The 15,321-nt window shown below is 39.6% G+C and overlaps 1 protein-coding gene across 1 annotated transcript in view; it reads left to right on the top strand.

Moving 5' to 3' along the window:
* The window catches only part of LOC113065409 (probable phospholipid-transporting ATPase IIA), a 55,646-nt gene extending 48,652 nt beyond the window's left edge, over positions 1-6,994 (top strand). Inside the window, exon 28 of the mRNA XM_026236625.1 lies at positions 5,924-6,994. Within this exon, the coding sequence (XP_026092410.1) occupies positions 5,924-6,060 (137 nt within the window). The 3' untranslated portion in view covers positions 6,061-6,994. The remainder of the gene's footprint in view (positions 1-5,923) is intronic.
* The last annotated feature ends 8,327 nt before the right edge of the window (positions 6,995-15,321 follow it).

Genomic DNA, 15,321 nt, shown 5'->3' with positions numbered 1-15,321 from the left:
TTTGGAGCCAGAGTCTGCGAAGTAGAGATTAATTTGGAGCAAGAGTCTGTGAAGTAGAGATTCGTTTGGAGTCAGAGTCTGCGAAGTAAAGATTAGTTTGGAACCAGAGTCTGTGAAGTAGAGATTAGTTTGGAGCAAGAGTCTGTGAAGTAGAGATTAGTTTGGAGCCAGAGTCTGCGCAGTAGAGATTCGTTTGGAGTCAGAGTATGCGAAGAAGAGATTAATTTGGATGGAGCCAGAGTCTGTGAAGTAGAGATTAATTTCGAGCCAGAGTCTGCGAAATAGAGATTTGTTTGGGGCCAGATTCTGCAAAGTAGAGATTCATGTTGGGCCAGAGTCTGCAAAGTAGAGATTCATGTGGGGCCAGAGTCTGCAAAGTAGAGATTCGTTTGGGGCCAGAGTCTGCCAAATAGAGATTCATTTGGATGGAGCCAGATTCTGCGAAGTAGAGATTAATTTGGGGCCAGTCTGCGCAGTAGAGATTCGTTTGGAGTCAGAGTCTGCGAAGTAGAGATTCATTTGGATGGAACCAGAGTCTGCAAAGTAGAGATTCATGTGGGGCCAGAGTCTGCAAAGTAGAGATTCGTTTGGGGCCAGAGTCTGCCAAATAGAGATTCATTTGGATGGAGCCAGAGTCTGCGAAGTAGAGATTAATTTGGAGCCAGAGTCTGCCCAGTAGAGATTCGTTTGGAGTCAGAGTCTGCGAAGTAGAGATTCATTTGGATGGAGCCAGAGTCTGCAAAGTAGAGATTCATTTGGGGCCAGAGTCTGTGAAGTAGAGATTCGTTTGGAGTCAGAGTCTGCGAAGTAGAGATTCATTTGGATGGAGCCAGAGTCTGCGAAGTAGAGATTCGTTTGGAGTCAGAGTCTGCGAAGTAGAGATTCATTTGGATGGAGCCAGAGTCTGCGAAGTAAAGATTAATTTGGGGCCAAAGTCTGCGCAGTAGAGATTCGTTTGGAGTCAGAGTCTGCGAAGTAGAGATTCATTTGGATGTAGCCAGAGTCTGCAAAGTAGAGATTCATTTGGGGCCAGAGTCTGTGAAGTAGAGATTCATTTGGAGTCAGAGTCTGCGAAGTAGAGATTCATTTGGATGGAGCCAGAGTCTGCGCAGTAGAGATTCGTTTGGAGTCAGAGTCTGCGAAGTAGAGATTCATTTGGATGGAGCCAGAGTCTGCAAAGTAAAGATTAATTTGGGGCCAAAGTCTGCGCAGTAGAGATTGGTTTGGAGTCAGAGTCTGCGAAGTAGAGATTCATTTGGATGGAGCCAGAGTCTGCGAAGTAGAGATTCGTTTGGAGTCAGAGTCTGCGAAGTAGAGATTCATTTGGATGGAGCCAGAGTCTGCGAAGTAGAGATTCATTTGGGGCCAGAATCTGTGAAGTAGAGATACGTTTGGAGCCAGAGTCTGCGAAGTAAAGATTTATTTGGGGCCAGAGTCTGCGAAGTAGAGATTAATGTGGGGCCAGAGTCTGCGAAGTAGAGATTCATTTGGGGCCAGAGTCTGCAAAGTAGAGATTCATGTGGGGCCAGAGTCTGCGAAGTAGAGATTCATTTGGAGCCAGAGTCTGCAAAGTAGAGATTCACGTGGGGCCAGAGTCTGCGAAGTAGAGATTCATTTGAGGCCAGAGTCTGCAAAGTAGAGATTCGTTTGGGGCCAGAGTCTACGAAGTAGAGATTCATTTGGATGGAGCCAGAGTCTGTGAAGTAGAGATTCATTTGGGGCCAGAGTCGGCAAAGTAGAGATTCGTTTGGGGCCAGAGTCTGTGAAGTAGAGATTTGTTTGGGGCCAGAGTCTGCGAAGTAGAGATTCATTTGGGGCCAGAGTCTGCACAGTAGAGATTAATTTGGAGTCAGAGTCTGTGAAGTAGAGATTCGTTTGGAGCCAGAGTCTTTACAGTAGAGATTAATTTGGAGTCAGAGTCTGTGAAGTAGAGATTCGTTTGGAGCCAGAGTCTTTACAGTAGAGATTAGTTTGGAGCCAGAGTCTGCGAAGTAGAGATTTGTTTGGAGCCAGAGTTTGCACATTAGTGTCATGAGATAAAGCTGAGGTATCAAACTCCCCCAGACCCGATAAACCATAACGACACACCCCGTTTATATAGCATCAAATTATTAGCTAAAATTGTATTGAAAGTGTAATTTGTTTTATATATTTTGACTCAAGTCTCTTTCGCTTGTATGAAAATTGTGCGGTTTATGACCTGTACTGCAGCCAGCCACCAGGGGGTGATCAAAAAGCCCGCAGCTTCACTTTTCAGGACGAGTGAGTCACACCCGGTGTGGTGGAGATAATGATTTCCAATTCGGGCTCACGTTCGAAGAGCACAAACAAGTGTTCTTTCAGGAGTGTTGATGAGGCTTGTGTGGCACTTTCCCACATTTAACACAGACTGGTCACCAGCCGCCTCGCACTGTGACACAGCTTTCCAGCAATTGCACAATATGCAACACATTTCAGCATTTGATCTGAGTCCCTGCTTGTACTGACCTGACTGTGGTCTGGGTGCATTTCACAAACGTTGTCTTGGTGACGTTCCCTGCATTTCGGGGAATAATGGTTTAAAAAAGCTTATTCAGCAGGGATTTTCAAATTCATGGGCAAGAATAGAACCAAAGCTTTGATGGGAAAGACTTTTACGTGAGCATGTGATTCAGACATGAAACATGAAACAGACCAGACTTTTGGATGTCGCTAATGCCACAAAATCAACATTGATTATAATCAGAAATGTTTCCTGAACAGAAAATCATCATATTAGAATGATTTCTGAGAGATCATGTGAAACTTATGAGTGGAGTTGCTGAAAATTCAGCTTTGCATCACAGGAAAAAAATAGACTGCACAATATATTCAAAGAGAAAATAGTTATTTTTCATATCCTTAAAAGTGTTTAAAATCTTGATTAATCAAAATCTCCTCTCTAACTCCTGAAAATTGTGTAAAGCCAGCCAATCATATTAGAGCTTGCCAGATCATGACCTCTTAAGCGGTTTTGTGTGTTTCAGTGTTGATTTCGTTAATGAAGACGACAATGAAAAATATTTGTTAAGCATTATTTCGTTGATTAGTTAAAACTAATATCTGATGACGAAATAATGACAATTTATGCCGCGACTTCATTAACTAGACAAGACGGGACTATAATGTTATTTGAGGAATATCGGACATTTAAAAAATACATTCTATAGGCTATTGTCCTTTCAAAATATGCATCCCTGTCATTGGATTGCAATCAGATAAGGGATGTTTGCATATCTAGTCTCAGTATGGCAGCTGCAGTGGATGGATATGCTACAAAAACGTGAACTAATGATCTGAAACAATGGCCTCAGCACCTGAAGGGGTAGGGATAAGGTGACATCAAGATTTTCCCAGGAGTCACAATTCGTTGTCGATTAACAGAAGGTGGGATAGGTGGAATCGTGCTGATAGAAGTGCTCTCTCTCGCTCACGCTACACTACTTTAATTGTCATATGTGACCCTGGAGCACAAAACCAGTCTTAAGTCACTGTGGTATATTTTTAGCAATAGCCAAAAAAACATTGTATGGGTCAAAATTATAGATTTTTCTTTTATGCCAAAAATGTAGTAAATTTTGTCTATTTAGTAAATATCATGTAACATGAAGATATTTTGTAAATTTCCGTAAATATCTGAAAACGTAATTTTTTATTGGTAATATGCATTGCAACTTCAAAGGCAATAACCGTGTTTCCATCCAAAATGCGAATGTAACTTATGCGCAAAATTCAGTTTCCATCCAAGTCAGTGAGAACAAAATCGTCACTTCTAGATAAACTGGCACTATACATCAATAAAAAAAAGTAGGAGAAGCTAATGATTATAATAATTTGCCTGTATAGACGGTTTCAACGGCATCAACATAAACAAACGTTACTGCGCGTGCGCGCTTTGTGGACCTAACTTAACTTCTGGTAGGCTCTAAATAGAATCAATAACAACAGCCAAGTCCCTCTAGAGTAGATATTGTTTGATAACAAACAAAATATGTTTGCTGCGTGGATCAGGCGGACTTAATGAAAATGCAAATTCATTCTTTGCCAGCAGGAGATGTTTTAAAGCATAGACATAAAGCGCGAGAAATAGAGGTTTCCCCAGTAACAGCTGTGAACGAAGCAGAGCTGGTACGCTCACACGCTGCTTTATCAGGCATATAACATGCAAGTCTTCCTTCAGAGATACAGCGATATAAAAACACCTGTGCCTCGTTTTGATATTTAAACATATAAATGTTAGGAATTATTATTACTAAACGTGCAGTACATAACGTTACGTTACTCATGTTTATTTAAAGAAGCCTTTTTGAAAATTGATGTTTTAAAATTGTGACGAGTCTCCAAAAATAAATAAATGTATGGGAAACACATCCCGCAGCACAACCACCTGAGTCCAACTTCAGTCTACTCATCACCTTGGCTTTAATTGCGTTTGTAGATGGCACGCAGCCAGACCGATATACACAACACAGACCGGAAGTTAACTTAGGTCCAGGCGCGTGCGCCCGATGAAACAGTCTATAATAAATTACTTGCACCTCAGAACGAGCAGACGAAACACAATGATTTGTGTTTGAATGGTTGTTGCTTTCAGAGGTGGATGCTGCTGTTTAAGGCAGTCGTTTAACAGTTCTGGGAGGCAATTATACTGAACTACTTTGATGACAGACTTTGCTCTGGTATTTCTGAATGACCATAACAACATTTTAGATGCTGTGGAATGAGATCCGTCTGCTGGTTAGTCAGGATTTATCGTCCCATAGCATAAAGTCACATGACTTTTTTGATGCGCTTTATCAACATTTATTTAGGAATTTATTCACAAAATGCATTTCTATGTCTCATTATTTGCATTAAACCTTTTTCGCACAAGTCAAATACCACCTCAAGCGAGTGTAAAAACTTTTTTGTGCAATAAGGCAGTTTTATTTAAAATTTTGCGTTTCCATCACTTGATTCTGATGCGATACTTAAAAATATAAATAAAAACATTGTATCGGAAACCCAGCTAATTCTCTCAGTATTTAGATTTTTTTGCACCCTCAGATTCCAGATTTTCAAATAGTTGTATCCCCGCCAAATATTGTCAGATGTATTAATCTCAATTTCGATTGACACTTAAGACTGGTTTCGTGGTCCATTGTCACATATACAGCACGAAATCAGTTCTCAGCGCTCAAATACACACACGGCAGTCCAAATGTCAATCGTGTAGAGTATCTCATGTAAATACAGTCAGTTATGGATTAAGTGAACGTGAACAGGTGTGTGAAAACTGAACCTGTGTCAGTATTACATGCATGCCTTCTGTCTTAAAGGGACAGCATTCCAAGTTAAATACCTATCTGTCATTAATGTTAACCAACAAAAGATGTTAAATAAACCTACTGTATCTGAAAAAATGACTTTAATTTGTATCTCTATTGTCATACTGTGCTTCCTTTTTCAAAAATTATATACAATTATAATAATAATATTCATATAAGTTGCTCCTTTATCACTACTGTTTCACTTCTATTCTCATGATTTATTCAAGTTTTTCCAAATTCAAACCTTGATTCATAAGATTCATTGATTCGGTCTAAACAGAGTAGAATTAATGATTATTTTAGTTTGAAGACTACATACAAAATACATTTTGGTAACTGCATTCTGGCTAAAAATAATGACTAAAAGTAATGAGTAAGGTTGATAAAAATGCAATGACTTGACTAAAACTATGAAATGACTAAAATGTGACTAAGACTATTAAGCATTTTCATCTCAAGATAAAGACTAAGACTAAATCAAAAATGCCTGCCAAAAATAACACTTTTGTGTGGTCAGTGTACAGACATGAGCAGATGTTCGACAGCATCCCAGTGGAGCCGCACACTAACAGCATTTTCATCTGTGTCCCTGACAGATGTGTATTTCATCACCACCCTGTCGTTTGTGTGGAAGGTGACAGCCATTACTCTGGTCAGCTGTCTGCCGCTCTACATCCTCAAATACCTGCGCCGGCGCTTCTCTCCTCCCAGCTACTCCAAACTGACCTCCTGAGCCCTTCACTGCCTCACTGACCGCTAGCTCAGAACTGCTGGAACTTCAGGTTTGATTCACCCTGATGCTGAAATAACCCGTCTGATTTTTCATTTGTTTAGGTCAGTTCGGTTGTTGAAGTCCAGACAACGCGAGCGCTGTTTGCTCTGAATCATGTAATTTCTCTAGCATTTAACTTCCAGTGAATCACTCTCCCTGAGGAAGACTAAACACACTCCTTAGCTTTGGGAATCGTCCATGAGACAACAGGGAAGTTTTTCCATGAGATTTAATAATCTGTTGCTATTATGCGTCTCAATTTCAAGTTCAGTTTTGTCGTGCGTTTGTATTCTCATGTGAAAAGGAAAAAAAGGTAACACTTTATTTTAAGGTGACCTTGTTATACGTTACATGTACTTACTATTATAATAATTAATTATGCATAATTACATGCAAGTAACCCTAAGACAAACCCAAGTCCTAATCCTAACCATATAGTAAGTTCATGTAGTTTATTAATATTGCTCAGTACTTGTATGTATAATTAAACTGTTACAAGGACACCTCAAAATAAAGTGCAACTGGAAAAACTTGCACAAAGTGAGAAAGGGGAGTTTAATTTGTTGTTTTTGGTACCTTTATTTCTTTCCAAGACTACTGAATATGCTGATTCACAAACAGGACGTATCTGTTGTTGTACAACCAAAAATAATAATAAACACTAAAATTGGTAACACTTTATAATAAGGCCCCATTAGTTAATGATACATTACAGATAATAACCGACAGTTATCATTAAGTAGTATTATTTGTCATCATTAAGGATTGTCTATTTTTTAGAAGCAATACTTATTGTTAAGTAATTGTTAATGTTACATTTTACGTATATATATGTGTGTGTGTGTGTGTGTGTGTGTGTGTGTGTGTGTGTGTGTGTGTGTATGTATAGATTAGTAATATGCATTGCTAAGAATTTCATTTGGACAACTTTAAAGGCGTTTTTCTCAATATTTAGATTTTTTTGCACCGTCAGATACAATGTATTATAATTATTATATTTTGTAATACTTTAATATATATATATATATATATATATATATATATATATATATATTGTGACGAGTCAGCTGCCTCCTCCCTGATTGTCACCGGCACCCCGTCCTAAATCGCCGCCCTTCACCAGGCTCCCGACTGGAGTGGGTGTGTGAGAGGAGGGGCGCTGGACGAGTCAGGGCTGGCGGCGTGTGATGGGGCACACCTGAAGGAAGTGGAGCCTCATTACCGCCGCTGTTTAAAAGCCCAACGCGCCTCTCCTCAGGAGACCGGTCTCTTCCCCGTGCATGCACACTGGTGTCCTCGTGGGTCCAGGAAGGGTGCGTTGAGGGACTCCCGCGCCACCAAGACGTGAGCTGCCGGACCCGCGATCCGGATGGGAACCGCACCCGTATACACGGCCGACGGGCCAGGATGCCGGGCCGTCCATCCCCTACCAGCGCCGCGGCCAACGAGAGAGACGCGGCCGCTAGGAGAAGCCGCCGCCCCTCGCGCCCCGGACCTAGGAGGGGGAGCGCGTGCGGCCGCCGGACTCCGCCCCTTGCCTGGACCCTTCCTCAATGAACACTGCCCAACCTACACAAGCCCTGCAGCACAACGAGGACACCAGATTCCCTGTTATTTTGGACACTTTCCCCCTTTTGGCCACTTTTATTCCCTTTGTTTTATGATTTCTGTTAATAAAAGCCTCTCCGAGGCCTGACGCCACGCCCACTGTGTCTGTCTTGTGCTCCTCCCGTGACACTGGTGGAGAATGCGGGCAGGCGGAGCCTAGACAGCGCAGTTGGGAAACGTCTGGTGACGTCACCCCCTCTCGCTTGCAAACGTTCGTGAGAACCCAGACTGGGACGGAGGAAAACTGGGGACAGCCTCCCAGCCACACAAGGGGTAAGTGACTTTTCCATTGTCATTTTACCCTGTGGTTGGTTGAGGCTGTTACTAAAACCCGGTTTCTCTGTCCCTGTTCTGGTGCGCTGCGAGAGGGAGGACCGCCCGGAGAGGAAGCCCCGCCCACTCCGACCGTTTGGAGCCTGGTTGAGGATGGTAGCACTCCCGTGTGGGTGGCGCCCTGGGGACGGGGATGTCGCTTGGGAGGGGGAATGTGACGAGTCAGCTGCCTCCTCCCTGATTGTCACCGGCACCCCGTCCTAAATCGCCGCCCTTCACCAGGCTCCCGACTGGAGTGGGTGTGTGAGAGGAGGGGCGCTGGACGAGTCAGGGCTGGCGGCGTGTGATGGGGCACACCTGAAGGAAGTGGAGCCTCATTACCGCCGCTGTTTAAAAGCCCAACGCGCCTCTCCTCAGGAGACCGGTCTCTTCCCCGTGCATGCACACTGGTGTCCTCGTGGGTCCAGGAAGGGTGCGTTGAGGGACTCCCGCGCCACCAAGACGTGAGCTGCCGGACCCGCGATCCGGATGGGAACCGCACCCGTATACACGGCCGACGGGCCAGGATGCCGGGCCGTCCATCCCCTACCAGCGCCGCGGCCAACGAGAGAGACGCGGCCGCTAGGAGAAGCCGCCGCCCCTCGCGCCCCGGACCTAGGAGGGGGAGCGCGTGCGGCCGCCGGACTCCGCCCCTTGCCTGGACCCTTCCTCAATGAACACTGCCCAACCTACACAAGCCCTGCAGCACAACGAGGACACCAGATTCCCTGTTATTTTGGACACTTTCCCCCTTTTGGCCACTTTTATTCCCTTTGTTTTATGATTTCTGTTAATAAAAGCCTCTCCGAGGCCTGACGCCACGCCCACTGTGTCTGTCTTGTGCTCCTCCCGTGACAATATATATATATATATATATATGTTTATGTGTGTGGGTGTGGGTGTGTGTGTATATTATTATTTTTATTTATATATTTATTTTTTGTTTTTTACTGTTCGTTGTTTGTTTATGTCAGCTCAGGTACATTAAATGATATGCGATACATCATTTAATTTTAATAATATATCAGTTAAATATAATAAGTATTAGTAAATGTTGAAACTAACATTAACTAAGATAAACAAATGCGGAATAAATATTTTTAATTTTTTCTTCATGTTAACTGTTGAACTTAACTCATGTTAACAAATGGAAGCTTGTTATAAAGTGTCACTGGATTATTATTATTATTATTATTATTATATGTGTTATTGATGGACAGGGTCTTCAGCTTGTTCTCGTTCTAGCTGGAGTGTGTGATTGGACACTGAATTTACTAAGTTAACTGGAAGCAACCTCTGGTGTTTGAATAGCACGGATGATACGGTGCCATAAAAAGCGATGCTATTTTCACATCCACCGTCTGTGTGCTTGTCCACTCATGTGGTGACCTCTGACGCTCGACACGCTCCCCCATCTGACCACTCTGAGCCGGACGTACACCTACACTTACAGCACACTGCTCTCAATCACTGGTTTACAGAGCCAAACCCCATGATGCATCAGTCGGCTCTGAACCTTGTAATCTTCTCCTCGAGGTGTCCTTAAAAGCCGACGTTTGTCTCTGTAAATGATCCCAAATGTGACGTGCACTTAGCATTGATCACTATGTTGGTGTCTGTGTTTTTTGTAACTGTGCCATACCGTCTGTTTCACCTTCAGACACTTTCTTCTGTGGAACTGACCGACTCTCGTCGTATTCGACTTCTCTTGCATGGATCAGAGTTTGTGCTGATTGTGATGTGGACTAGACTTAGTTAGAGCGAATGCCATCATCTCCACCTGACTACTTTTTTTCCCCTTTTTTTATGTTTATATGACAGTATTTTATGTTTGGTAATGTAATCTGCTGAATTGTAAATAAAAAAATGCCTTTTATTTAATAATTTTCTTATTTGTGTTGGAATGTGCACTCTAATACTTGCAGAACAAATGAGGGACGGATGTGTCTCAGGATCCAAATAAAAATCTTTTCTTAACCAATGCTCTGCTTGTTTCTTAAAACAGTACAGTTTCTGCCCTTATTTCATGCAATATTATATTTCTCACACACACAGATATATATATATCATCATCATCATTCAGAACAGGTTTGGGGTCAATAAGATTTTTAATGTTTTTTTAAATAAGTCTCTTATGCTCACCAAGGGTGCATTTATTTGATTAAATATTCAGTAAAAACAGTAAAATTGTGAAATAGTATTACAATTTCAAACAATAGTTTTTTATTTGAATATATTTTAAAATATTATTTATTGCTGTGATTTGTGTGTGTATATATATACATATAAGTGTGTGTGTTAATTTAATTTTTTTTTTTTTTTAAGATGCTATCTGGATTGGGGTAAATATAACATACTTTTACTAAGTACTGTTTTTTAATAATAGAATGTTAAATAGTGCAACATTATAAAATCTTTCAAACATTATTTATACACAATGTACTTAACAAAATATATACTGTAAAAGTAAGAGTAGTATGCTATTGTTTAATACATTTTTATCATGTTTCACCAGAAGGGGGAGTCTCAAAAATTACATTCATCACTGCAGAGCTGTTAAAAATTAGACATGCATCACAGTAATCAAACTTTTCTTTTTTTTTTCTCAAAGAAAAATGAAGACAAACCTCCAATGAAAGTTTCAACCTTCTCTGTGCTTTTGGCCCAAATTGAAATCGTAATTTTAGTGCTTTTCATGTTCCTCCCTGATTCTCCATCCATGAAATGAGCTCTTTGGGTGAAGCGTCTCATTAAGCGTCTCTCATGTGGTACATTGTGTGGTGTGCACACGAGACACACAGCTCAGCCAGATTGTCTCTATCCCACACGGGTCGCCAGATCAGACCCAGAGGAAGAGCTGCTATGAGATTAACATGTTAGCAAAGATTTATATATATAGAGAGAGAGAGAGAGAGAGAGAGAGAGAGAGAAATTATTATTATTTTTTAATAGAAATTTGTCTTAATTTTTCATACTACTGCAAAATATATCTATTGCGGTAGTATTCAAAATTAAACATTTATTTATTTATGCATTGTGGTGTTTTATTAATTATTAAAGTAATGCATTTATTATTTTAATCAGCATATATTTGTGGCAAATGCTATGATGTGTCAATTTAAATAATATTTTTTTTTTGTTTGTTTTCTAATTACATGAATAAAAAAATTTGTTATTCTCTATTAGGCATAGCCTTGAATTGTTATTATATTTAGTTGTTTTATGTATTAAAGAAAGGAAATGTTTGTTAATAGAGGTTGCAGTATTTTACAGTATAAGACACAGATCCAGACTTGCCCTGCTGTATTCCATTGTGTGAATCAACAGAGGATTTAGATGATGATCAATCTCTTCAGGACAGCAGCAGAGCTATTTATACACACACTACAGGCTTTTAAAAGCTTCACTTCTGCTGGCTTAAGAGTTTTCACTTATGACTGCCATCATAACCACACCTCTAGCAACAATAATAATAATAATAATAATAACACACTCATTGTGCTGAACACTGTGTTCATTATCACACTTCTTTCGGTAGCTACTTACCAAACAAATAAATAACAATAACTATTATGTAAAGTAGAATGAACACACTTGTACATGGTTACTATATACAGTATATATATGTGTGTGTGTGTGTATATAGAGAGAGAGAGAGCAAATAAATGCTGTTTTTTCTTTCTTTCTATTCATCAAAGAATCATCTGAAAAAGCACCAAAATATTAAGCAGTAAACTGTTTTTCAACATTGATAATATTCAGAAATGTTTATTTTTAGCAAATGAGCATATTATAATGATTTCTGAAGATCATGTGACACTGAAGACTGGAGGAATGATGCTGTAAATACAGCTTTGATCAGAGGAATACATTTTTCAATATATTAAAATAGAAAGCAGTTATTTTAAATGGCATTTCACAATATTACTGGTTTTACTGTATTTTTTATATTTCGATAAAATGCAGCCTTTGTTGGCACTGTAAAATTTTTATAAACTTTTTTAAATATTTATATATTTATTTCGTTTTTTATTATTGATGTAAACAATTTTGTTGCATTTATATTAATTTATATTAACATTAACAAATATTTTATATAAATAAAAATGTTTTGTAAACACTATGAAATATATACAATCATTTTAGTGTTTGAAAAATTTGTTTATACAGTATATATATATGTGTGTGTGTGTGTGTGTGTGTGTGTGTGTGTATAATTTATATTAAACGTTTATTTTATTTTATTTTATTAAAATAAAATGTTTTCTTGTGGTGAAATATTGCAGTTGAAATATATGATGTTGTTGTTGTTTGGTCTCAGTGTTGAAGGGGTCATTGCTCATGTTTGACAGATAATAGTGTGTCATTAATTTCACTCAGCACACCTCTCAGTTACCATGGAGACAAATCCCAACCTGACTGCTCCACTGTTGTTTGTTAATCCGGAACAAGAGATGGAAACCACTTTAAGTTTAGCCGCTCCAACTGGAAACTCCAGAAAATCTATACTGATTCCCCTGGTGTGAAAGGGTGATTCTCCATGTTTCAATGCTCAAAAAAACAAAACAAATAATAATAATAATTATACAGCTTTTCACACTCGGCCTAACCCCAGGTTAACTCTGGATAGGAAAACATTGTGTACTTGCAATTTAGGAGCAGAGTCAGTACCTCTTTTTACCCCGAGCTTCTTCTTTCTCCTTTTTTTTCTTTTTTCTAAATGATATACATGCATACACACATATTAATCCAAAAACATGCAATTAGCCTACAGGCGAAGATTTTTATTAATTAATTTTAGCAAATACTGTCTTGTTGATTAATGAACAATTAACCAGTGCACTTACTAACAAAATAAATAACAAAATAAATAAATGGTCAACTGAATTTGAAATAATATAAAAGCTTTGCAGAAATACTCTTGTCCTCCTTATTTTTCAATGTGGATGTAAACTGTTTTCTGAGAAAAGTGCGAGTTTTCCGGCTCTTTAGCCACTTTACGCCAAATAACAAAGTGCTGAAAACGGTAAAACCGTTTGCACTGCAAACCAGTGCGTTCATAATTAAAATAATACATGAGCTGTTTTGTGCAGCTAAAAAGCTGGAAACGGATGAGACTGGAAGCCAGACACATTAAATGTACAAATGACCACGCCTGCTCTTACGGGGAAAAATAAGGTGGATAGTGAAGAATTCATCAGTGCACTTTATTCCAATAAATAAAACTGAATTTGGAATAGCATACAAATATATTGCAGAAATAGTAAGGAAAGTATGCTATTCGCAGTGACCCCGTGTGAGGTAACAGGGCAAAATGGGAAAAATGACAGGTTACAGAGAAAGTTTTGGAAGCGATCAAGCACATGGCTTGAATATTTTCCCTTTTCCGAAACATGCCGAAAGTTCTCCATGGGACATGATATAAAGTGCCATTTCCATATGAAAGCTTTGGCTTAGATACAAATGCTGCTATTGGAAAAGTCGAATGTGCTGCTTAACAGTGACGGAAACTGTGCTGCAAACCTGGAAAAAGTGTCTCTTTAGCAGAAGATGGAACTGCAAATCCTGTCGTCTGGAAGGATGCGTTGGGACGTATTCATTTACACATTCGCATTTTGTGTTGCATAAGCGTGCTGTAACAGTAAAGGAATGTACATCTGCTAGACGTCGCTGTCTCGCAAACTCGTTCCAAGCTGCATTAGTCTTCCTTTACACCTCCAAAAGTCAATTTAAAGTATCTGATGCTCACAGTTTCCTATGCACATCTGATGCAACTGATGAACCAAATCTCTAGTGGATTGTTTACGCAACAAGTGGAAGCTTACGCAAGATCTATAGATGTAAAAATAATGGAATTCAATTAAGAAGTGATGCACACTGAATTGATAATGAAGGCCTGTGTCTAGACGTTTTCTAGAGGTCAGTGTAGGATACAGTCAGTGAGAGCAGCTCTTCATTCATTCGAATGTTTAAACAAGTCAGTGTATCATATCACAGAATTTTCCGGGATAAACTTTACAACAGAGTTAAGCCAAACAGGCTCACTCGACAGCCCCAGTGCAGCTTATTTTGGCACCCTTCGCAATCCCAGAATGCAGCGGCTTTTTCATCTGGGCACTGGGAGAAGCTGTTAATGTGCTACGTTAGATTCTCTTGAAACATTTACTGCTTAGGTTTACCGAGTTGCACTTATTTGATGTAACCTGGTACTTTTTAGCATTTTGACTTTCATTAAGTCGTAAAACTTGTGATTTAAGAGTGAAACGGAGTTGCTGAGCACATGGATATGGTTGAGGGAACTAGATCTTGCAATATCTGATGATAAACCCGACAAGCGTATATTGATATATAAACCTTATTTCATGCATCTAAAAATGAAAACATTGAAAAACATGGGCTTTGCAGAAACATTTCACTGCTGTCCAAGTTATGCATGGCAAATAAACTTTGAAACCATTGGATGAATTTCAAGAGTAGCCCAATATTTGGGATTAGAAGGGAAAAACTTCATAAATAAACCTTGCCACAGTTTCCATGGTACATTTTCAGGGTATAAACTGTCATGTATAACCATAATCCTTGTCCTCTCTGCTTTATATATATACAGTTTTTATTTAAAAAATAATGTTTTTCTGACCCATTTATAACCAACTACTACCAAATGTAATATTTTGTTAATTTAATATATTTTTTTAATTTAATAATGAATGTATAATGTGTGAAAACAATGAATGAATTTTGTAATTTAAAAATGTCACTTCTTTTGATGTTTTGTTGTTGTTGTTGTTGTTTACTCTATCTATAGTTAAAATACCTTTTGATATCTTGTTAGGCTAATGCAATGCCATTCAAACATTTGAAGTGTCCATACACTTTCTATATGTGAGTCCATTGATGCTCTGAATGTATAGTATATTAAATCTGTAGCCTAGGTTACTTAATGAGCCCTGTCCGCTCACAACCCCGCTGTGTAGCTCGTCTCTTTCATGCATATGTTTAAACAGCGCTCCTGTTTTCATTTTTCTCCCCCTCCTCTTCCCCTCAACGCTAATTTTTTCAAGCCCACAATGAAGTTCTTGTGCGCCACTGTCTGAGAGAAGCCACAGAAATGCCTTGGCGCAGGGGCTGGAGACGTCATGGATTCCTGAGTGCGCGCTCTGCAGGAAAGCCCTGAGTCTCCGAGATGGAACCGCTCCAGGTTTCCATGGCAGAGCGCACAAACAGGAGGAAACACTGAGGGAATCCCGTTATTTTACAGCATTGGCCCATTATAAACACCCAGAGCTGGGGAAGGAAGCCGCT

Source organism: Carassius auratus, chromosome 48 (assembly GCF_003368295.1).
Source record: "Carassius auratus strain Wakin chromosome 48, ASM336829v1, whole genome shotgun sequence".
Lineage (NCBI taxonomy): Eukaryota > Metazoa > Chordata > Actinopteri > Cypriniformes > Cyprinidae > Carassius > Carassius auratus.
This window is presented reverse-complemented; position numbering and strand designations above follow the sequence as displayed.